The sequence below is a fragment of the Ambystoma mexicanum genome, chromosome 2q, assembly GCF_040938575.1.
Source record: "Ambystoma mexicanum isolate Mex_15411 chromosome 2q, UKY_AmexF1_1, whole genome shotgun sequence".
Taxonomy (NCBI): Eukaryota; Metazoa; Chordata; class Amphibia; order Caudata; family Ambystomatidae; genus Ambystoma; species Ambystoma mexicanum.
In genome coordinates this window covers 887,125,752-887,151,364 of record NC_090924.1, presented here as the reverse complement: position 1 = coordinate 887,151,364, position 25,613 = coordinate 887,125,752, and the positions used below count along the sequence as shown (strand labels likewise).

Sequence of the window (25,613 nt, the reverse complement as noted above, 5' to 3'; positions counted from 1 at the left end):
CCGGGCTCATAATGCTTGGGTGGACTTAACTGCAGCAGACCATGCTGCTTACTTACCTGCCAGTGAACCCCTGATCCTCTTCTGTTTGGGACTACTTTTCCTGTTGGGTGGGGCAGGAGCCACTCCCTAGGTTCAGAACACTGGAACTCTTCTGGAAAGCAGGAACTCTTTTCTTACCTAGGCGTGGCTGTGGAAGGAGACACCTAAGCACTACAGGAGGCTATTTAAACCACACCCGATGGATGAATCTTGCTTTGTGTTATTCTGCATTCTCTGCAGCAGAACGCTCATCGTGTCTTCTGCTTCTGATCCTGGACCTAAGGGAACAAAGGCTTACCATCCTGGAATCCAGTCTTCAGCAGCACCTGTAAAGACAAAGAAGGAACAGGTTAGCACTACGGTCTTCAGTGGCAGCGCATCTCTTACCTGGCCCATCGGCTGTCACCAACGCCTCGCGCTGCATTCCGGCATCTGAAAGACAAAAGCTTACCAGCTCTTCGGCGCTGCATCCCGCATCTGAAAGACAAAAGAAGGTGCGTTTAAAGACATTGGGCAACTTTATTACTCACATGCCATTACTCCTTCCCACGCCGAATCCAGTGGGTATTCCAGCACCCTTCAGCTTCTCTAAAGCTCCAAACTTGTACCTGCAAGATAAAAGGGACAGTTAGTGCGCATCGTGAAGCAGGCTACAAGCGCTTACTTACGTGCTTCCAGGCGCTTCTATTCCTCACGCGGGTTCGATCCTCAACTCTCATCAGCCCGCCATCCGCCATCGCCGGAACCCTGCAAAACAAGAGATATCATTACAAAAGACTTTTAAGACATTTGAAGTGCCCAGAACTTACCGTTCGTGCAGTTAACGACGGACAGCAGTCCTCTGAGGTCAAGAGGCCTGCACCCTTATCCAGTGAAGAAACTGGTTACGGCACCCTGCCCCGAGGCAGATGGAGAGCTCGGCGTTCACTTACCTAAGGTGAGGGCGTTAACCTTTGGGGTTCTACAGGAGAAGAGAAAGGGAAGAGGAGAGAGGCACCCAATAACCCCAGTTCATTAATCCCATATTTTCTATCTGCAGACATCTTACTCTTCGAGTCAGACATACAGTGCACAGAGGTCCAGCCCAAAGAGCCAACCGTGTGTTACACATCACCTTTGAAGATACGGCATTCACCCAGTCAAGACCGGCGCCTCTGCGGGAATCAGGTGAGCCTTACATTGGTTGAACAGAAGCCGGCCTAAGTTCAACCCCAGCAAACCAGAGAACATTACCTTCAATTTCATCCCAATTTCATGGATCCCAAACATTTATCTGCAGTCTCTGGAATGCTGCCCAATCCCAGTAAAAATAAATCTGGGAATCACTATCGACTCGGAGCGCACATTCAGTCCCCAAATCAGTTCCTTAGTCAAAAATAGTTTTTTCTCCATCAGATCACTGAGGCATATCATTGACATCTAATTCAAAACTAATTAAAACATCTTCTTGGTCAATGTCCTCATGTCTTCTTTTCTCAATTAGTGGAAAAGAATATATCTAGGCCTTCACAATACTTAAATCCAAAGACTTCACCTACTCCACAATGGAACTGCCTTTCTCATACATGGCCTTCACCGAGATAACCTCGTCTCACCAATGCTTATATCAGTTGTTTGGAGGTCAATATGCATAGTTCATCATGTTTACTGTGATTCTGACTTCAATTTCATCCTTGAGAAATTCCATGAACACATAATAGCAAGATCACTGAGATCATCGAACAAACTACCTTTCATTATCCCCTAAACTCACCTCATATGCCTTTTCCATCCAAGCCATCAATCCTTGGAACTGACCCAACTCACATCAGGGGCCAAGATCACTACTAGCCAGCAGGAGGGAACTAAAAACATGGCTGATGCCAGGGACAACCTAGCACTTGTACACACCCTTTATCTGATAACCCATTTTGCTCTTTGCAAGTAGAAAGCTGCCATAGAGTGAACATGTTATTCTACAAGACATCAATGGTTGTCAGTAGTTGCCTCTGATCAAGTATATAATCAGGAAAAAAATATTCAAATGTTTTTGCCTGTCATTTAAACTGATAGCATGGTTTGGTAATAATAGGAACTGCATCGCAATATGTTTCATTAAAAAAACAGTTGCTCGCAAGATTCAGGATAGGCTCCCAAGGTATACCGTACTAATGATAATATGTCTGCGGCTGTTTGTGGTGTAGCCCAGCAGAGATGTGAACTTGCAGTTCAGACTGGAATACCCTTTCGGGCGGGACCAAGACTGATTTGGATATAGGTGTTTCCTCCAATATATTAACTTGAGAAGTTAAGACTACATAGGAAGTGTGACAAATCACAGGATTCTGTCTCTTCATGAGGAGCCTTTCCCTGTGAAGCTATGGATTTGAGCCTGCACGGCAAAACCCTCACCTAGGAGTGGAGGCAATTGGGACCTTACCAAAAGAGACTCCCTCCTGGGGACAAAGACTCCTGTTCTGATGAGGAGCTCACTGCCAAAATACCTCAGCAACCAAAGGTAATAAAACCTGCTGGAAGAACACAGGACGAATCACTGTATATATGCTATTGTGAAACCTCACCTGAGGAAAAATACCTCTTTGGTATTGTGACAAAGAAACCAGTGGAGCAATAATGAATATCAGTTCAATGCAAAAGAAGGATTATTGCATTGCACAGGGGAACCCAGTGGAATAAAATAAGTATTGAAGGTGGAGACACCAGGTCGAAAGAAAGCTGGGAATTTCAAAGCTGTGCTAGCAGCAGAGAGAGATGAGAAGCCAAGAAGGTGTGGTTTCCCAACCACAGATAAAATCTGGACGCAGGGGTGCCTGAGTTGCACTGGGAAATCAAAACACTCAGAAGAGGTGAGCAAGCAAGTACAGGTCTATGGAAAGAGGTATCCAGACTGAGGAGAGATGAGAAGAAACAGTGAAACACTTTTCTGACTGCAAAGGAGACCGTGAACCAACACTGCGGAGGGTGTCGGAGAAAAAGGAAGCAACAACAGAAGTTGCAATTCTGACACTAGGAGAAGAACCGAAGAGATGACCTAACAACATAGTGATGCAGTCCCAACACCATGAAGGTCATGGAAAGAGCGGCAGGCCCCCGGGGAGGGTGGCTAGTATTATTAAGACTATACTGATACTAATCTCTGTAAAACACTAAATAACCTGAAGATCGGGGCTCATCACTAGCTTAATCCTACTCATTCCAGTGAAAACCCAAGTAACCAGGAGAGTGAAACTCACTACTGGGTCAATCATACTCATCCCAATGAATAACCAACCAACCAAAATAGGGAGAACCATTATTGGGTCAATCATACACAGCCCAGTGAAAAGCTAAGTAGCCAGAAGAGTGGGAACAATTACTGCTTCAATCATACTCATTGCAGTGAGACACAGTATAACCAAAAGAGCGGGGACCATTACTGTGTTCATCCCACTCGTCCCAGTGATTAGTCAAGTGATAAGAGGAGTAATAACTCCAAGAAGAGTATGAGTACTTATAATAGTCAAGACACAAGTTGGTTGTTGGACAAAGAGAGATTGTCAAGGTTGTGTGAGAAGCCCAAAGAGAAAATATCTCAATGAAACACAACATATTTAAGGAGGACTTTGAATAGTCAAGAGAAGAGAGGCAAAAAGGAGTGGAAACCCCTAAAGGAACTAAAATAACTGATTCAAGTGATAGCCAAGAACTATCTTGGGATGCTATATTTATTTATTGTTTGCTTGTTAGGTGCTTATACAGCAAGAAAATACTGTTTCAAATCGCCCACAGGGCGAAAGGGAGGGGAAAAAGGGAGTGAAGCATAATACAAATCACAATATTTAAAGCAGTTGAGGGAATAAAGAACAAACCTACTATGCCTTGTGAGTATTCAGCATGTGAAAATGTATCAAGGTAGAGGGTAGAGGAGGTAAGTGCTGGGGATCCGAGCTCATGGGTGAGCAGCAGTTGAAGTGCTCGGAATGTTGAGTGCTATACGGCCTGGAGCCATGTTAGGTGTAAGTGCCAACCTCCAGGGTGGAGGGTGTATACTGAAGAAAGCCTGCTAAGAAAGCAGCCCCAGGAGAAGGGAGTCATTCTCCTGGACTTAAGTTGTTTTGATATTAGTGGTCGGGTCAGAATAGCTAAGATTTGGACAGAGGATATACTATTACTTTTGGACTTCACTACTGACAGACGAGCAGTTGTGTTAGGTAGGGACTGCCATGGATTAGGAAAAGTTAGGCATTTTCTTATCATTTGAATAAACTGCAGTATAAAATAGAAAAATCTAGTCTATATCCCTCTTCTGGCCTTCTGCAGAAGGCAGACAATTGCTTTTCCTTTTATAGAAGATATTAGCAAGTGATAAATTCATTGTTAAAGTTCTTGTATTTCAAGATATCGCACAACCACCAATTTATGTCAACAAGACTGTATAAAACAGGGTTAAATGAAAAACCAGATTGTATGGGGCGGACTTAGCTTAGAAGAAAATTGAGATTAATTGGGAAATATGTTTGTATGCCAAATAAACAGACACACCAGAGTATTTAGTATATATTAATTATTGTCCTACCAATAACTTACAAAACAGAAGCACAAATAGTTAACTTTGGTTAATATGAGTTATATTGGTGAAAAACTCTCTATATTGTGCAGGTGGAAGCAGACTATGAACAAAGGCAACACTTAATGCGGGAAAGTCCTATATTTTTGGGAAATGCATTTTGCAAAATGCAAATGTCCCTTTTCCTGAAATAAAATGTGGGAATAGGGAATTTTGACAGGACACAAATGTGATGCTGGAAATGCATTGGAGGGACAGGACCTCCCTGTCCTTGTCCTGTACTCCCTTATCATGTGTGTTTTGTGTTAATTTCTGCACAGAAGTACAAAACACAGTTAAATGAAGACACAGGGGGTCATTACGACTTTGCCGGTCCGGTAACAACGGTGCTGGTAGGTTTACCGGCACTATTGGTACCAGACCGGCAGAGTACAAGTTTGCGGGTCTGATGCCCTACCGCCCGCCAGGTCTGACCTGGCGGGCGGAAAGGCACCCGCTCGCAGACTTTGACGGTAGCACCGGCACCGTTATTAACGGTGCCGGTGCTACGTCCTCCGCATTCTCATTGAGTCCTATGGGACTCAAATGGGAATGGGGTGTTACTTTATCCGGCGCCTGGCTCCCGAGTCTACCGGGGCTGTAATGCCCTGGTAATTCCCCATTGCCAGTCACTGGAAAAAAGCAACTCCGGCGGCAGCCATGCCATTTTTACTGCACGGCTACTGCCATGGTCGTAATGAGGCACTCAGATTGTATGGGGCTGCCTTAGCTTAGAAAATATTGAGATTAATTGGGAAATATGGCTGCATCCCAAATAAACAGATATACCAGAGTATTTTATTTTCCTACCAAGCACTTACAAAACATAAGCACAAATAGTTATCTTTGGTTAATATCAGTCATATTGGTGTCAAAACTCTCTATATTGTGCACGTGGAAGCAGACTATGAACAAAGGCATCACTTAATGTGGGAAGGTTCTGTATTTTTGGGAAATACATTTTGCAAAATGCAAATGTCCCTTTTCCTGAAATAAGATGTGGAATAGGGAATATTGACAGGTCACCCCTGTGATGTTGGAAATGCATTGGAAGGGTAGGGGCTCCATGTCCTTGTCCTGTACTCCCTTATCATGTGTGTTCAGTGTAATGTTCTGCACAGGAGTCCAGTTGGGACCCCTGGCAGTGCAGCCCTTCCTCTTTTCTCTCGTGATGAACAGAGACCCTGGGTATACCCTTATGGCACCCATGGGTGGGGGTACAACCCTGTACCCCTAGTGTATGTTTGTGTGCACATGTGTGTTGCCCGGAGAGCAGGGTATGGGCTGGTGGCAGCTTCATGCTGATGTGACAGGAGCTCTGAGTAGCCTCCATTTTGGGATACCCAGGCCCAGCCATAGGAATCAGTGGATTTATGATAGAAGGCAATATGGCCCCTGGGGCCTCTTTGTTTCTATTGCCTGTTACCTTGTTTTCCCAAACTCCTGGGAAGCCCTGACTCTGTCCCTTCCCGTGACTGGCTGTTGAGTGGAAGAACCATATATGGTATTGTGGGGGAAGTCCAGGCCAGACTGGCTGGAGTCTTCCCAGTGACTGTATGCTGTGGGTACACCCTTGGGGTCCTGTGTGAATAGATAGCGTGTGTGACCAATATGCATTCTATGTTATTGATATCTGGTTTCTGTGTGCGTGACACAATGAATGAGACAGCCCTGCCTGAAACTGACATGAATGTAGTGTAGTGTGCTGAAAGGTTGGGTTCTTGCCCCAATCCACATTCCTTGGTATGGGTGTCTGGGTGGATGTGAATGGCCATGAATGCCTGTGAGCCTGATTGGCTGCCTGCCTGCATTAATTCCCTTCTGTGTGATTGTCTGACTGAGCCTGGTTCAGCCAGAATGAATGAGGGACAGATGTGTATATCTGGGGACCTCTCACTTACCAATTTGTTCAGAAGCTGAAATCGAAACTTGAAGCTCATAATTCAAGCCCAGCTGGAGCAGATGATTGCTGCTGCATTTCCTTCAATGTAATCCAAGAGCTGTATAGTCTGTCAAGAACTGATCCAAGAGAGGACCTGGCTCAGAGACCTCTCCCCCAGGTACGAGGGACCATCGTGCAAAAACTGCTGTTCTTCATGGTGGTACCCTGGAAGCCAGTTCAGTGAGTCTGACGTCCGGAGAAGGGATCAGCTGAGAATCCTGAATAGAGCGCCTGGACATTGAGTCTTGTCGAAGTCCATTGGGGTCATCCGGGGTCGGAAGATTTCCGTGACCAATGGAAGCCAAGTGGAATCGTGTTGCCCAGAAGTGGGGACATCATAATGCCGTGCTGCTTGACATCCAGAGTCGAGAAAGCTCCACTTTTGCCTAAGAACATTTGACAGAGGGATCCTTTGTCATCACCGCCAACCACTTTATACTGCTGCAGAAAGAAAAGGTCGTCGGCCGCCGAGGAAAGTCCGCCACTGGGTTTCCATCACTAGAAGCTGACGTTGACAGAGTGAAGATCCGAGGTCCATCCCGTGGTTGAGTCCCGATCGCCAAAGCCATCCTGAGGTACGTGCTGCAACTGCAGCACCTTCAAGCCAGAGGACTGCCAAAGCAACTCCAGACACCAGACGCCGACTGCCGGGCCTGCATCCATCACCGCAGAAAGTCTTTCAAGTCCACTGAGTCTTATTTGCGGCACCAAACACTTTGAATCAAGGTTTACTGCACACCTCACCTTCCTAGGACTTCCACCATTGAAGAAATGATCGATCATCGAAAAGAGCACCACGAAGGTCGAAGCTGCTGTGTCACTGCAAGTGTTCCCCTTGTCTTTGAGGATCTTGATCCCCAGTGGCTCCTTCTTCAAAGGACGAAGGATACCGTCGACAAACCATCGAAGAAACTCTTGCACTTCAGGAACATTGGGGTGGTTGACTTCTGCAACCAAGAAGCAAGGCTTATTGAGCATTTATGGACTGGGCTTGTTAATTCTTATATTACAGGTTGCCCAGGCGGGGGGATCCTCATTCAGAATTGTGGATCTATCTGCAAAGAAAGCATTCTGCCATTTGTTAACCTTAACCTGCCTTCCTTCCTTATTGTCTATGCTGAGACACCTTACTGAATGATTTGTATGCTCCATTATAACCGCCAACAGTTGAAGTTTGAAAGGAATCTAAAGTCTAACTGTGGTACCACATAGCATTGTATAAATGAGTCACTATAGGATTACCAGAGTACAAAGTGTGTTACTCAGTTATGTATATATATCTGAACCTTAATTTTATATAAATAACTGTGTAAGCACACAACATAGTGTGTGGATATTCATTTTTGGGGGCTTGGGGACTCCCTTGGTGCTAAGGGAAAAACGATGCTGGTAAAGGAATACCGGCATCGATTACCGCTACGGCATATTCTGATGAACCAGACCATAATTAACGGCATCGTAAAGTACGATGTTGTTAATAGCGGTCTGGTCACGTGCACGCGACCCACCATGCCGGCATTAGCGGCATGCCGTAAACCGGAGTAGATCACAAGTGAGGCGGACACACGCAAATAACGGCCTCATGAAGGCGTAAAAAGTACTTACCGGCACGCCGTAAATACCAGCATCGCCGACATGCCGTAAAAAGCCCTTAGCAGTGTTCCAAACTGCCACAGGGGCACACAATCAGCACAGGTGGAGGCAATGGAGTCAGGCCCAGTACAAAAGGAGCACACCCACACACTACACCCCCTCCCACACCAAGATGATTCCAATAGTAGTAGCATTACTGGAGCTGGAGGACTTGCATGCATTGCCACAACATCAACAACAACAACAACAACAGCCGCCACCACAGAGGAGAGGCAGGATGAGAAGGAGGGTGAGACAGGCCCAGCATGCCCCACCAGTGCAGTCACCATTACCATGCCGGCAGCCCCCAATCCCTCGCATCAGAACCAGTCCTTTCAATCTAACCCCTGAGCAGATCCACACCCTGTGCTGTCTGGACCGGGACACCATCACCACCATAGTGGACCTGATACACGACGACATAGTGAGCCTCATTGAAATACGCACTGCCATCCCCCTCTACTGAAGGTAGCCTCTGTGCTCCACTTCCTTGCCACAGGCACCTACCAGCACACAGTGGGGCACATGCATGACATATTACAACCCTTATTTTCCCGGATTCTGAACCAAGTGCTGGATTCCCTCCTTAAGCACACAAGGGACTACATATCCCTCCCACGGACTCCCTAGGAGATATTTGATACAAAAGTTGGCTTCCATGCACTGGCAGGCATGCCAAATTGTGTAGGTGCCCTCGACTGCACCCATGTGGAGTTGGTGGTTCTGCATGCCATGGAGGGGATGTACCGCAACCTCAAGCAATACCACCCCATCAATGTGCAGATGGTATGCGACGCCAGCAAGATCATCACACATTGTTGTGCCTGATATCCCGGATCAACTCATGACTCTATGGTTCTGCGGAACTCCACGCTACCACGCTTCATGGAGCGACATGCTGGACGACGTGCCTGGCTGCTTGGTGAGTTGCCTGACTGGGCCATGGCGGTGCATCGGGGTTGTGAGGTGGGTGGATGCATAGTCCACCTGTGTGGGAATGGGGGGATGCATACTCCATCATGCTGCCCATGTTGATGTGACTGCACAATGTGCGCATCACCGAACACTGTGCCCCAAAGCATCACAAGCGGTACATGACACCCAAATCCCATATTAAGGATGTAAGATCGACACCTATCACTACATGACTAATAGGAAACCACCCCAGATCCCACAACACATGCACCACTCATCAGTGGCCCTCACCCTCCGTAAAGCCATCCTGCACCATGCAGTGCATATGCACTATGTTGCTGTCTCCAGCATATCACCACACAGGACAATCATCCCTGGGAGTGCATTGAACTGAACCAACTAGGGAATCCACAGTGTGTCACCGGGTTGGCACACCCACAGGAGTGCTGCATGTCACCATGGGAATGAGCAGCGCTGAATGCCCAATATTGCACAGACTACTGCCAAAGCTCCCCCCAAGTAAATCTCACAGAACACAACACATCACTTATTTGGCTCCAACACTGCTGTATCCATAGACGATGCACGTACAACAAGATGTCAGTGCACACCATGTATCATCTTGAAGATGCAACCCACACCATTAGTCCATGGCACAAGACACATTGAGGGACTTAAAATGGGGTCAATGCATCCAGGAACATGTGCATGTGGGCAACGATTACCTGCAGGCATGTGTGACTAGTACAGCTGTCCATCATGATTTGGCAAACATTTACCTTCATTCCCCTCTCATGCAGGTGATGGTGGCTATCCCTTGAAGCCGTGGCTCCTCACCCCTGTCCGAAATCCACAGAAAAGGCACGAGGAGGACTACAATTGTGCCCATACCTGTACACGTGTGGTCATCGAGCAGCCCTTTGGCCTGTTGAAGGCACAATTTCACTGCCTCAGCCGATCGGGTGGGGCACTCCTCTACAGGCATGAGAAGGTGGCCAAGATCACCATGGCATGTGTAATGCTGCACAATATGTGCATCTGCCGGAACATGCCCCTGCCCCCTGATAAGGAACTGCTACCACCTGATGATGAGGAAGATGTGGCAGGACATCATCATGGTGGCGATGCTTAGGAGGGACATGCTGTGCAAAAGTCAGTGATCGCACAATATTTCTGACACACATGTCAGCAGAGGGTGACATAATGTTTGGACATAGGGCACTGGGTGTGGGGGTACATGTACACTATGCACTGTGAATGATTAAATTACACATGCGCAATGATGAGTGTCCACTCAGGTCTTCTTTTTCACACAACCGGTGTACTGAATGTAACAATATTAACGTAAGTGACAGAACCTTCCACCACCCTCGCCCCTCTCCCGCTCCCCCCACAACTCCCCCACACACGCTCCCCTCCTCCCCCTCCCGACGCAAAGCTCCCCCACACACCCTCCCCCCTTCCCCTCCCCCCACAACTCCCCCACACACCCTCCCTCCCTCCCCCTCCCCACACAAGTCCCATTGAGTCCGCGAAGCCTACATGAGGCTGCCATAACATTCACTCAGCACTCCCAGGGGGTGGCATGTCCCGTCGCTGCAGTGCATGGACCGACCGACGGAGCGGGCTGGTTTGGGTTGAACTGCTGGTGGATGGTGTGGCCTCCTGCTCAGGTTGCGGGGCGGGGTGACCTGCTTCCAGCGATGCACCCTAGCACCTGCCGGAGGGCCGAGACCTCCTCGCAGAGGTGGTTGGGGTTGTCCGTAAAGGACCGGCCCAGTGCTGACAACTCTGTACGCCACTCCTCTCTGGCATGACGGTTGTCCTGTACAAATTCCCTGATGAGTGAAGTGAGCAGGTCAACCCGCTGTGGTCCTGCGGCTGCACCTGTGGCTGTGCTGGGAATCTGGCTGGCATGCCCAGCCTGCTCATCCTCCCCAACACTGAATACTGGAATGATATGTCCCTGGGTTTGGTCATGGCCAAACTGCTCTGGGGTGTTGGTGTTCACGGTATCGCTCATAGATACCTGGGGGGATGCAATTTGGGTTGGGGTGTGGACCACATCCATTGTGTCATCCTCGATGGTGCCCCAGATGTCATCCGGGCTGTCATCCACTGTGAGGGGTGCCGTGGCTGCCACCTCCCCAGCCACACTCGACTCCTCTGAATGGGGTGTCTGACAGGTGTCTCCAGGCAGAACAGTGGGTGGGGGGTGGGGGTGGTGTGCCCTCCACGGGCCTTGGTGGCACAGGTGCTATGTGTCACTGCAGTGGCTTTGTTGCTGGGACACAGCACCCCCTGGCTTGTCCGCTGGAGGTTGACAGACGGTTGCTGTCCTCCTGGGACCTCTTACTGGGTGTGGCCTGTGCAGAGGTGGTGTCCTGCTCTTCGCTGTCATGCTTACTGCCTGTGGGAGTGGAAGAGAGCGACGGCATGAGTGATGTTTGGATAGGCATCATACATACATTGGGACAATTGCTCATCCACACAATTGCAGGTAATAGACATTTGTGTTGGGAAGGGCACGTCATTTCATACATGGGTGGTAAATGCAGCCATATGTCAGAGTCACTCATGTTGGCCAGGAACAGTGCTGTCTGACATGCTCACTATTTTGGTCATGCACGCTGTGTGCCTCGTGGAATTTCCTACTTTGTGTGGTATGTGTCATGTACGATATAGCTTTGCAGCAGGCATCAGCATGTGTCTCAGTTGCTTCCGCCTACTTTACAGGGTGTGTGTGTGTGGCCGACCATGGCGTGACTCTTTGGACAGACATTGGCATTGACTTTCATCAGATTTGGCTTAGCAGTGTTTACTTTGGACACTCAACTCCATCTCACCTACGCCTTCAATCGATTCCGGCCCAATCATGCTTGCACATGTCTCCTCCCACGTGGTGAGCTTTATGGGTGAACTGGTTCCTCCTCCAGTTTCCATGGCCCGGGTGCGATTTACCGATAATATGTTGCGCACCCTTAGGCGCAGATTATCCCACCACTTACGACAGTCTTTCACTGTGTGGCGTGTGCTGCCCACTGCACTAACCTTCTGGGCACCAAGTGCCCAGATCTCTTTTTTACGCAGCACTACCTCTCTCCTCATGTTGCTGCTGAAGACTGTGCCTGCATGCTCATGCAAAGTGTCCACAAGCATCTGCAGTTCGTCCTGATTAAATCTCTCCTTTCTGAGGCGGGCAGATCCCTTCTTCAGAGATTTAGGCATTCTTGGCTTGTAGGAGGTACTTTTCAGTCGATCACCAGTGTCCCAGGGCTCCTGAGTGCTGAGGATGGCAATTGATTGTGTTTTTAAAGATGGCCGCCGTGCTCCTTCCCGTTCCTGTGCGATGACGCTATTTCCAGTTCCGCTATTTAGCGGTGACCGTAAATAGCGGTGTTCGCTAATTACGGTCACCGCTATTTACGGTCACCGCTAATGACGCATTGGACTATGTCGGAAGTGTAATCTGCGCCTAGCTTCATGCAGGTAAGGGCTTTTTGGGAGCCTTTTGCGGCATGGCGCTAGGTACCTTAGCAGCATGGCGCAAAGCTTGTGCCCGTGAAGTCGTAATAGTCCTTTATTAGTGGACTGGCGCCAGCACAGACACGCTATTTGCGCCATGCCGCTAAGGGACGTTACTTACCTCCAAACTCAGAATGACCCCCACTGTACTTAAGAACCAGCCTGCATCACCTCCTGAGAGTTTAAGCCTTGGCTGCTCGTCGATAGCTACCATATAGAGAACTTTGGCTGGGGTGCTCTGTGCCTCTACTTTGCCATATAGAGGGCTGAAGTACAGATACCCCCCTCCAATCTTTACAAACTCCACACCACACATGAGTGTTGGTGCTATGGTTCGAAGGGAGTTGTGGTATGCTAACGTCTGGAATGGGAAAAAACCTGCAACAAAGGAAAGCGGTGGGCCACCCCAAAAACAAATCAAAATTAGAAATTCTGAACTCAAAATCTGCATTTCATGGATCCTAATGGAAACTCACAATATAGGAGTAATATTGAAAATACGAATCTATGGAAACCTAGTATATTATTAATGGAATGACCGAGAATCCCTATTTTCAAACAACTTATACAAAGGTTTATGGGCCTTTCCTAGAACTGTTTTTCACCATTTACAGTAGGCGTCAAATGATGAAAATGAAAACACAGATATTAGAAGTCATTATGACCATATTCTCAAAGGAGTGAGAAAATATGGACAACAAACATTTTACTGATCTGCACAAGTCATTCCATTATGGCTCTTTAGTATTGTAATTTTGCCCTTTCATTCTCCCACCCTAACCTTCTCTCCTTAAAACATGAAAGAATAAGAGGGACCCTTTTAGTTTAAAGGAACATGTTTTTACTCAACGCTTCATCAGCATACCATGTGAGGATCTTAATTGGTAAATAGTTCACTGGTAAGAATGGTTGCTTTGTAGCTACTCTACTATACATTTTGACTGTAGAAAAGTGAGGAAGCATTTAATGCTTCTTTTGTTACTTAGGATATTGATGAGCAATACAATCAGTTAGATATAGCCAAATTAACATTATGAGCTGAATTTATGCCTCACTCATCTATGGATATCCACTTCCTACTTTATGTGTGTTTAACCAGCTTGTAGGGTAAACTCAGGAACATATACATTACAAAGGGTATCCAATTCTAGTTCAAAATGGCTGATATCATGCCGGACTGTATGATGACCTATGATTATGTTATGTTAAGAGCATGACATTGCACACAAATAGTAAGTAGACTTAGATGACTATTCAGCTACTAGTAGAGATGACTAGTTTAAAACAATATAAAAATCATGCAGAACATTGTGTTCAGGTGCAGAGATGGCTGCAATGTCAGTGACTAAATGACAGCTCGACTGAATATTTTGTGAGACTCAGCTGTATTCTTTGAGTTGCAGTGCAAGAGGGCGAATAGGTATTATAGATAGTCTATCAACCCCTAGGGCAACTGTCTACAGTTGAGGGATCTGCTATACTTTTCATGCAGAAGACATAGACATTGAATAACATGCAGCCAAGGCAAATCTACTTGCAACACTGCACTTTCACCACTGTCATATTGTATTCAGGTCCCATTTCACTAGCTCACTAGCCAATCCCTCACTCCCCCATCTCTCTTTCTCTCTCTCTCTGTCTCTCTCTCTCTCTCTCTCTCTCTCTCTCTCTCTGTCTCTCTCTTTCTTTTTCTCTCTCTCTCTCTCTCTCTCTCTCTCTCTGTCTCTCTCACACACACTCATTGATACATTGAAGCCCAGGTGCAGCAGAACAAGCATCTGTGAGTTGGCAAATGTGGAGGAAGCGTTAGGCAGTCTGCAAACTCCAGCCAATCAGCATAAGCAACATCTAAGTGTCATGGTGATATGAAATTTGGGGCTACAGTGACTGATTCCGCCTTGTGTGGCATGTTGGTTGGCAGGCTGAGAGATGCCTCAAGCTCACTCTACCATCCTCAGGTGCTATGCTCAGTGGCCTGCTTTGGTCATTGGTCATTGGTCATTGGTCCGGCCAGGGGTTTGAATCCCTGCTTATTTTGCCTAGAGGTTTACCTTGCTGTCTTCCTTAAGCCCCAAACTCTTCTTATGTGAATAATTGTCTTCTAAATATATAGTATGCAAATGTATTTACAGGGGAAATGCTGAAAACATGGAATGATTGCGGCCCCAAGTGGTTGAAGTAGGATTGGGCTAATGCCACCAATATTTCTTCATTAAGTGAAAGTACAAGTTAACAATTAATAATAATGGCAAAGAGAATTAACAATAGATGTTATTAGGCCAATGTTTATGAAAGGTTTGTGTGAGTAATCGTATGTCATATTACAGACTAACTTTTGGGTTATCCACGAGAATGCATCACTAACTCATTCAGTGGTGGAAAACATTAAGGTCAATGATTTGGGTCTTCATGTTTTTTAAATCCTCCCAAAAATGATCAATATAAAAAATAAGGTTGTCGGAAATCAGTGGACTAATCATTTTCATCTACAGATCTAGTGTATACACCTGTGGTCAGTGTCTTTGCTTAGAAATCAACAAGTCTAATGGTCCCTTCTAAACCATTGAGATAAAGTGATGAGACTTAAGATAAATGTTGCATCTCATCTTGAGTAATTGACTGAAACCATGCTAAACATACACCTTTTGCTTCTTTTTCCACAGGATGAGTTGAAGAAACTTTATGCACAGTTAGAAATTTACAAAAGAAAGAAGATGATAGCTAATAACCCCCATCTTCAGAAAAAGAGATGTTCTAAGAAAGGCTTGGGGCGTTCCATCATGAGACGAATTACTGAGATTCCAGAAACAATGAGTAGACAGTGCTCCAAGGAAGACAAGGATATTGTGGAGCATGGTATTACAAAAAACAATATCTGTGCAGTTAAAAAGAATCACCAGGATTCTACCACTCATATTCAAAAGTCAAAGGAAGAGTTTTACAAAAGTAGAGTTATTTCATTAAAGAAATCTCACAGTGCTTATGATCATCTCAGGACACCAAACGAGGACACGAAAAGCTTGGATGCTGAAAATATAACACCAACTGAAAATTCCCTGCTGGATGCTTTAATTGGGAAAAGAGTGACAAAGAAGGGGAATGACAAAGTGGATACAGCATCAACAGAATCCGTCCCACTTGTGTGCAAATCTGCAAGTGCACACAATTTAACTGTGGATAAAAAACCTTTACATTCTAGAACATCAGTTTTACAAAAATCTCTGAGCGTAATTGCAAGTGCCAAGGAGAAAACTCTTGGTCTCACTGCGAAAACTCAAAGCTTAGAGGAAAGTGAAAAGAGCCGGAAAAACACAGAAAAATGCAAAGACACAAGCAAAACAAACACAAACTTAGACAAATGCGAGAGTAATGATGTGCATCAGAAAAATGGCAGCCAAACCGAAGAGCTTCGAAAATCACCCAAATCCGGAATTATAAAACACCAACTAGTAGGTCAGTCTTTAACACATTTAGATACTAGTACAGGTAACTCTGAATCTAAGGAAGCATTTGACATAGAGGAAGTGTGTCCTTGGGAATTGTATGATATGTCCCCAAGTCTTGCACTTCCAGAAATAAAAGTTCACAAACATGTGTCTATTGCTCCTTCCGAAGCAGAAAAAAATGATGCCCTGAGAAATAAGGTCAAATCACACAGCAAGTCCAAAGCAAATGAAGCGTCTCAACCAGCACATCAGAAAAACAAAAACAAGCCAGAAGCAGTGATGAAGGAAAGTTTAGACCATGCTCAATTAATGACTAAAGGCGAGAGTACTAAAAAGCAACACAAAGCAAGTGTTTGTCCTGGGGGTGTTGCAGAACTGCCCAAAAAGGGTTCAGCAAAAAAAGCGGATAAAGAACATTCTATTAAAGCAGAGGACCCTAAATGTAAAGCATCCCCCACTCCAGAAACAGTATATATATCAGACTGGCATGTTAACTCAAATAATAATTTGCAACAGTCTGTGGCATTTCCAGCTGAAGTGTGTCCATGGGATTTTGCAACCACTGATTGTTCACAAGTGGAAGACAAAGCAATATTGCATACTGCGTCTGCATTGACAACACCTGCGAAAACACCAACATCACCTTCAAAAAGGAAAGCCTTTGGACTGCCAATTAAGGTAGTGCACTCACTGGGAAGAAAAGAACCAGAAAAAGAGAAGCGTAAGACAAAAACTAAAGGAAAAGAAATCGAATCAAAAGACCGCATGATAAAGACAGACAAATCAAAAAATGCAGAAGTTTGCTTAAGGGGAAATGCAAACTCTTTGAGTTTGTCTGCAAATAAAGGACTGAGCAACTCAAATGAACTGCGAAGAGACACTTGCAAGTTAGAGGACATTTGTCCTTGGGATGTCATATCGCCACCGCTGTCGGGAGTCCAAAGCACGGAGCCAACATGCAATAGAGATTCAAAATCAGATTCTGCTGAGAAATCAAAACTTGTGGATATCTGCCCATGGGACTTTGAGGACCAAGCAGGAGGAAAACAGGGATGATTATCAACACACTTTGATTGTAAAATTGTGAATTATTAGGACAGCAAAACACAAACAAAAAAGAAAACATAAATAAAAACACTTGATATGTCTAACCTTGGTAGCACTAATAACCTAATGCATCCCAAAAATACGTTTTATATAAAGATTGCTCTCATTTTCTTATTAATGTATGTTTCAGTACATTGTTGTGTCCCATATTAAAGCATTCCAGATTGTTGAATTTTTTAAAATAACTTTGATAACATGTGACACAACATATTTATGCAAAATCTTCAGATAATTTATTGTATTTGCAACCTAAATACCTGCGATACATTTTCTTTTATGTACTTATTTATTTAAAGGACTTTCTGTAGGAGACAGATAACTTGTACCAGAAAATGCGTGGTTTTTTTCAGTGATTTATATTGTGACTTTTCGTCCAAGTAGATTATGTAAGAATGTAGTTTGATACTGTATTTATTATTCAGGGTTTTTATACAAGGGGAGTTACTTAATTTGCACAAATATTTTAGTGCTCTTAGCGTTTGCTATTAGTGGAGATCAAACCGTCCTACCCAACTGTGTAATCTTTTAGAATAAGGACAACTTATCAATTGTGTTTGGCACTGTTATCATATGATGCTTAATTCACCCCAGCTTAAGAATTATTTTTGTTCTTCATTTTTTGAACTCCAGAATTATTTGCTCATTGCTTTTCCTTCTGAGAGTAGAGATAACACACATTGACATGAAGTTTAACATGGCCCTTGTTTTACTCAGTGTAATCAATCACTTTATGATATCATTGTTTAATTTGTATTGTTTTCTGCTTAATTGGCTCTGATTCACTAAGCTCAGGGTAAACAAGCTGTAATGTGCCCAAAGTGTAACTTATGAAGTTTTGCAAATGTATGTTTATTAATATGACTCGTGTGTAATTTAAATACATTTGTAAGTGCAGGGGTTTCATTAGAAGTGCTGACATACATGCATTATCCTGAGCACACTATGGCCAAAGGGGCTGATTCACAAAGATTTGCACTGGAGAAAATTAGGATATGCCCCTGATCATATCACATTTGCAATTTCACCCTAAAGCATGAAATGTGCTAATACGATTCACAGAAATGCGGTCAATTGATTTGCCAGAATTACTCCAGGCGTCTTTAAAGTGAGATGTGGGGAAGCAGGTGCAAGTTTGAGAGTTTCACAGTCATCAGGCCAATGATCTTTTCAATCTGTTTTAGTATTTTATGTTATTTTACGTTACTGTATATGACATTACTTTGTACACCGGCTTGTGAATACTGCAAGTGATGATGCACTTTATTCCACCCACTACTCAACTTGCAATGCATTTAGTTTTAGCGCTTTTCCAGCCCTTTGTTAATTGTTAATGCTGGAAAATGACAGTCCTGTGTACATCGAAAAAACCACAACACTCGCATTAATCACAATTTCAATATTTCAAAATGAACAACACAGATCCTTATAACAAAACTGCAACATGGTTCACCTGAAGACTTAGCACCTGACACTATTCTCCTTTCACAGATCCTACTGTCACCGGCTGTCTGTCCTGTCAGAACTGAGGCCAATCCAGCTTCAAACTGCTGCCTCTCTCCAAGCTCAGGTTCACTTCTTCTCTAATACCAATCCTAACTATTAACACTCGGCTAAGTCAAGTCAAGCAGTAACCCATATACAATCCTTAGCATCATTGGAATCAGGGCCACCCTGCCATGAACAGCCTAAAACCCAATCACATCATGAACGAAGAAATCTGCTAAAGTAACTACTGTTAACTGGTACTTACACACTTTGAGAGATGCTGGCCAAAGGCCCACTCATACTGGACTGCGTGGCTTTGCCTACTGTGGTTATAGACACCCCTCCATCAATATAAACAAAGTACATTAAGACTTGCAGATTATGGAATTAGATAACCACTCATAAGGTTGTTTTGCATCTACAAAGAAATTACATCATTTCAAATGCTTCCTTATCTCCTACCCCAACCTAGGACTTGGGAAATCAACTATGTCCTACTTGAAGGGGGAAAAACATAGGTTTAACAGTTAACACCTTCACAGATAAGCAGCCACATGGACATATCTTCCTTACACAATCCAGTTGCCTGGCATGCCTACTGGTACTTGGCCTGATCAAGGAAATGTATTTGTGCTGTGTGACAAGGTAAACATGGCACCCCACAGCATCAGTGGTGCACTCTCTGTGGTTTGCAGAAGATCTAGAAACATTGAAGTTTTGGTTCTTTTGCACCTTCAATAATTTCAGTGCAGAGATTTGAGGCAATGGAGTTTATGTGGACTGGCACACAGAAAGTTCTCTTGGATATGCAGTGTCTTGCAAGAGAGTGATCTCTTTTCTAATGGTGCTGATGTTTGTACTGATTTCTTGACTGCCTTGAGTTATCCAGGGGACTTCCCAGTCTACCATTATGCTTGTGGGTGTGCCTTTTGTCAGGTGGGTTCTTGCCTATGTGGAGTAAGGGGAATCCATTCAAAAGCAAGGTTGCATTACATCATGTTTTTGGTGGTGTTTTGGCATGTCAATAACATTATGTTAGTGTTGGCTTGTTACCGCAGTCCAAAGGACTGTTTTACACTTGATTTCTTTCTGGCTGGGTGCCTTTTCATCCAAGGGTCCCTCCCCCATGGCCACCCTGGTTTAATCTTGGTTTTGCTCAGAGTTTGCATGAACGGTCCTGAGAAGCACCATCAACTTCCAGGCACTACAAAGTATTTTAGAGCAAGATGGCCCTCCAATACTGCTAGGATCATATCTGCCAGTCTTTGAACTCATAATAAGAACCACTTGAGAATGTGTCTTCTAAGAACCATAATTTATCTAATAATAAAGGTCAACATTCTAAGGGCTAAACACTCAGCCCAAGACTGTGGTTGCAACACGCTTAGGAATGGGAAGTGAGAACATTGGCCTTCACTTTTCTGGATTAACTGAAGGCTCTTAGAAGGTTAAGGGGATCCTTGATGTGTGTGTTGTACAACACATGTTTAAGACTGTTGAATTGGTTCAGATTTTAGAAAGGTGAGCTTACCGATTGGAAATCTGGTGGGTCCTACCTTGCTTTGCTCAATGCCAGTTGTAGTAGTAGGGATCCAATTTCTACTAAGGAGACTGTGTATGGTCTTCACCTATTTCCATTGATATTCTGGCATACATCACATGGTTTACACAATTTTGTGCAGAAAAAGCCAACAACTTCTCTTATTTACCTGTGAATTGAAGGCCAAAATTAAGGAAGAGTTAGGCAGGAATGCTTGACCAGCCTTCTACCATAGGCTGGTTGGGTCAAAAATCTAAAATAAACTTCAAAAAGGGTATGGTTCTTAGAGCTTCAGTGTCCCCAATTGTTAATTTTAGAATAAGTGTTGTTGTCTGGTTCTATCTACATTTGAGGGGCATTGGTGACAGCTGCGTCTATATCAGCATTGTGACAAGAGGGGCATCTGGTAGGGTAATGTGTTTCATGCCCTGGAAAGATGTTGCAAAAGGAGAACATCCACCTGCAATGAGGACTAGAGGGTTTGTTTAGAGAGCTTCTACTTTTTCAGCTTTCTAGCACCGGTGGTGGTTATTTAATGTTTGGTTGTGGTTCATCGATTATATTAAAGTTATTGTGTCCTTTTGTCAAGTGCGAATGAACTTTCATTTTCGGGTTCTGTCACATCTAGAATGTAGAAAGTGCATGCTCTATGTAGAGCGTTCTTGGTATCAAGGCCAGAAGGTACACAGACTGATGCCGTAAGCATACACTTAAATGCACATTGGGAGGCTTAGTTTTTAGAATTGTTTCCCTTTGAGTTTCAGGAGTCATTGTTTGCAGAAATATAACCCATCACTTCCCAAAGAGAAATCACTCTGTAACAATGAGCTCTAGTATTTGAAAAAATGGGTACTCCCTGTTTTTGTTATCGAGGGGTCAACTCTATCAAATGGGTGATTTGACAAAAAACAACAGTGATACGTCAACTACTCATTCCTTTAGTGCCTGAGAAACAGGCTAGAACCAAGCTAATCTAATTAGGTTTAAGATTAGTTATACCACAATTATTTTACTTTGAAATCACAAATTCATTTATTTTAATGCATCTCATGCAAAACTTAAAAAAGGGCTCAAAATGAGTCCTGTACACATAAAGCTAAAACAACCAAATCTGTGCTATCCACTTACAATCTAAATGGTGTACTAACACCATACCTTTCATAATGAATAAGGACAAATACAAATAAACTTAATTCGTAAGAACGGGAAAAGCAGTATAAAATACATTTGACACAATTACGTATTTATACCAATTCTGGGATCAATGACCTTGATCCCAACTGCATTTATGCATGCAACAAAGGTCTATAGAAGCAGTTGTTAGTTTATTCATTTCATATAACGCTTTTGTAACCACTCTATGTTATTCTACCATGTCGAGAAAGGGTATAAAGTTATACATTTCAGCAAAAATACCCTGTATTCAGTTCTTGATATAGATTGAGAGATAGGAAAAAAGATAATACTAAATTGCTATGGTAAAGTCGACATATGTTTCGGCCCTGCTGTCAGTGAGGCGTCTATGCAAATAGTCCCATTACATTAACGGCGTGCATGAATTTCTTATTATTTCACCACCATGACCGATTCATTGAGAGAGAAAAAATAATCCAGATTGCAAGGTGTTTGGGATTTGTAAAGTAGCTCTTTACCTTTCCTCTTCCCTTTAAGCTTTAGACCTTTAGGTAACACTACCTCAATCTACAAAATTTACATTGCCATTCATGTTTGCTGCACTCTGTCCTTTGATTGTGAGCCCTTCCTTAGCAGTGTCTATTTCTATTTATGGGTTTCTCCACTCACGGCTGTGTTCAGCAGTCCTGAAAAGGTGTACCTGGCCATTGAATGGCAATACCTGCCAAATGGTGCTGGTACTTACCATAAGAGAGAATGCTACCCAGGTTCCATGTCTGATTCACACCGCCATTTTATCCTGCCACATTAAAATCTTTCTGCACATATTTTAGGACGAGGCTTATTTACTGATCTAACCCCAGTGCTAGAATATTTGGCGACACTGGTGCACAGCGGGTCACGAAAAGGGCATGAATGTAAATCAGTGTAAGTGCATTTGATGGAAAGTCATTCCAGGACTCAGGCAACCACCTGGAGCTTTACTGTTGCTTGAAAGAAATGTAATAATACTTCTTTATCTTTCTGTGCCCAGATGACAAAGACATTACATGTGGTTTTGATTTTACATTAAAGAAATCCTAATGTTATCACCAGAAGTCTGCTTCTTCACTCAGTGGAGAATTGATAGTAAAATTGACCGACTCAACGCTTTTGTGTTGAACGTAATGCCAGATCCACTAAGAGCTTTTCATGCATGCATACATGAAACCAAAATTAGCATATCTCAGACATTTGTTTTAATTAATAGCATTTACATTTTACGTCTCTAAATCCCTATTAACATATTCATACTCTGCGCTATCGCTGCCATAAACGTATGACCCGTTCCACTAACAGATGTCACATCTTGTGGGCTGAATTCTTCCTGTGACCCAGTTACAGGCTCAAGATGGAATACAATGCAGGCTTATTTTTTGTATTAAATAATTCATCAAAAACTTGGCTTCTTTAGGTAATCTCTGCTAAAGAAACCTCTATACAATACACATTCCATTTTACCGTGCAATATGTTCTAACAAATGCAGTCTCAGTAGCTTTTGGAGTGCTTGTGTATATTGGGAGTTCAATCACTTTTTTTTATTTTAGAGTTAAATAATACAAAATGTTTATGATGTTTCCTGGCAAGAGCTGCCAAATGGTCTTCCGTGGTGTCAGCCATTTGTTGAGTTGTCCTTCCAATGCATGTAAAGGCTACTTCTATCCGTTGTTGATAAAAGACGATTTCTGACTAGAAAGATGTATGCAAATCGTGACAGATTCGTATATTGTATCCCTGAGTTAATGCTTAGTGATGTCAATAGAACTCTGAAATCTGAAAGTAGTTTCAATTTGCTCTGTAGGAATATGCATGCAGTTGATAGGTAGGACTGGTTAAACACTGCCTTTTGACTTTTAGCATTTTAGCTAGTATGGGTCCTAAAGTTAAAAGATCAACAGTAAATCTATTCACTTTAATCTGTGTTTTTTACGAGACTATAACCTGGAAATATGTACTGTACAGCATCCAACATACAATATTTAAAAGTGTTATGTTGTAATGTGTTTCCGCATGTACATAAAGTAATCTCACTGCAATAAAGCACATTTATATACACTACTGTGGTCAGCTAATGGGAGAGCATTTTAATCACTCATGTTCTAAATTTAAAATTAGATATGTTTGTTTATAATAAATGTATATTTAAAAAAAATCATTCTTGTATGTTTGTATGCTGCATGTTTTGGATTTATAAAGCACTGCACATAAGGGAGCCAGCCAAGTGTCAAGGAAATAATTTTTGCAAATGTTCTGTTATGTGCTTGTGATTTATACAGTGCAGCGCTGACATTTTCACAGTCTCCAGGCGCACTGGCGTATATGAAAAGGAAGGAGAGCTGGGAGGGCTTAGTTAGTTGATTATTGTGGTGTTGGTAGATTCAGTTCAGGACAAACAGTCACTGTGTGCTGGATTTGGTTTTAGTTGTTAAGTGTTAGGTGGTGTTTGTTGTATGAATGTGTGTGGGATGAATTGTGTGTAATTGCTTTAGTTTTCTGTGTTGCGTTTAGTTGGGTATTGCAAAGTGGGTGCTTTTGTGGTGGTTGTAGGTTTCTGCTGCAGTAGATGTATGTGTGTGTTTTATTTGGTGTTTGACAGTGAGTATGCAGGATATTGGAATGTGTTTAGTAGCTAGTGATATTAGTATTCTGTGCCCTTCTGTGTGATGGTTATGTTGGTCTGACAGGTTTCAAATTATTCTATGCTGGCTGGTGTTAAAATGTTTTATTTCATTGGGGCATCCAGGTTTTGATTCATTATGTTTCGGTTATTTCGGTTATGTTATTTCGGTTATGTTTCGGTTATTTCTCTTGTGTTGCGTTGGCCGTTTAGCTTGAATAGTTTTCCTGTTTAGCTTGGTCAGTTGAAGAGCCATGTTTTTAGCAATTTCTGGAATTTCAGGTGGTCTTCTGTTGTTTGTATTTTCTTTGGGAGTGATTCCAAAGCTTTGCTGAGATGCATGAGAATGGTGATCCACCAAATTTCGGCTTTTGTTTTGGTTCAACGTGAATTCTGTTGCTGGACCTTATTGTTTGGGTTTGGTTTGTAGATGGTTTGTAGATGGAGATTTTCCCTGTATGAATTCTGCTCCTTGGCCGTGGATTGCTTGGTGGGTTATGTTTTAAAGAAAATTATTTTTTGACTGCTAAGCAATGTAAGGTTTTCAGTGCTGGTGTGATCTGTCCTCTTTTAGTAGATCTGAAAAGTAGTCTTACTGCTGCATTCTGTATTCAGAGTATTTCTTTTGATAATGTAGTCCAGCATTACGAGATAGATTCTGTTGGCATAGTCTATTCTTGACAGGATGTGGGAGATGATGGTGAGTGTTCTGTGTGGTAAGGTGAAGAAAGGTAGTCTATGCTTGCGTATAGATGGAAGAAGCTACTGCATTGACTTGCGGTTCGAGTGTGAAGTCATTGTCGATTAATATTCCAAGGTTTTTGACCACTTTGGAAGGTTCTGGACAATTTCCCATTTTGGTAGGCCATGAAATGTGCTGTTAGTTCGACGGGTCATTGGGCGCGATCATGATTTCTGTTTTGTCCAGGTTGAGTTTAAGGCTGTTGGTACTCAACCAATGGTTTGTTTCTGCGAGGTCGTTGATGAAGGTTGGGTCTTGCTCTCCACTAGTGTTGATTTTAAAGATGACTTGTGTGTTTTCTGCATTGCTGTAGCAAGTGGGACCATGTCTTTTGATGAGGTTGAAGATTGGGGTCATGTAGATGTTGAAGAGCAGTGGTTGGAGTGATGAGCCTTTTGGAAATCTGCAGGTTGTTATGTGCGGTGCTGAATTGAAGGGTTATCCATGGTGTTTCTTTTCTTTCTGCTAGCAAGAATTTTGACCATAGTTACGCTTGTTGCCCGATACTTATTTGTTTGAGTCTTTTTTATCAGTGTTTTGTGGTGGACTGTGTCAAAGTCTGCTGATAGATCAAGTAGTAATAGTGCTGATTTGACGTTATAGCCAGTGCTGGTGTTTACATCATCCCATATATTGAAATTGGTTGGTAGTTGGCTAGGTGTTTCGTGTTTCCTGACGGGTCTTTAAGGAGTGGCTTGCTGTATGTTGATTTGAAGGCTCATGGCACAGTTCCTGGGGCTAGTCATTGGTTGAAGAGGTTGTGGAAGTATTCTACAGGTGTTTTTTGGGTGAGGTGAGGATGATTTTTTACATGTCTGGTGGGCAAACTGTCTCTGTTAATTTTGTTCACCAGGCTTGTGAATG

The 25,613-nt window shown here is 43.5% G+C and overlaps 1 protein-coding gene across 1 annotated transcript in view; it reads left to right on the top strand.

The window, feature by feature from the left end:
* The window catches only part of GPR158 (G protein-coupled receptor 158), a 1,740,927-nt gene extending 1,717,395 nt beyond the window's left edge, over positions 1 to 23,532 (top strand). Inside the window, exon 11 of the mRNA XM_069648157.1 lies at positions 15,302 to 23,532. Coding sequence (XP_069504258.1) covers positions 15,302 to 17,140 — 1,839 coding nt within the window. The 3' untranslated portion in view covers positions 17,141 to 23,532. The remainder of the gene's footprint in view (positions 1 to 15,301) is intronic.
* The last annotated feature ends 2,081 nt before the right edge of the window (positions 23,533 to 25,613 follow it).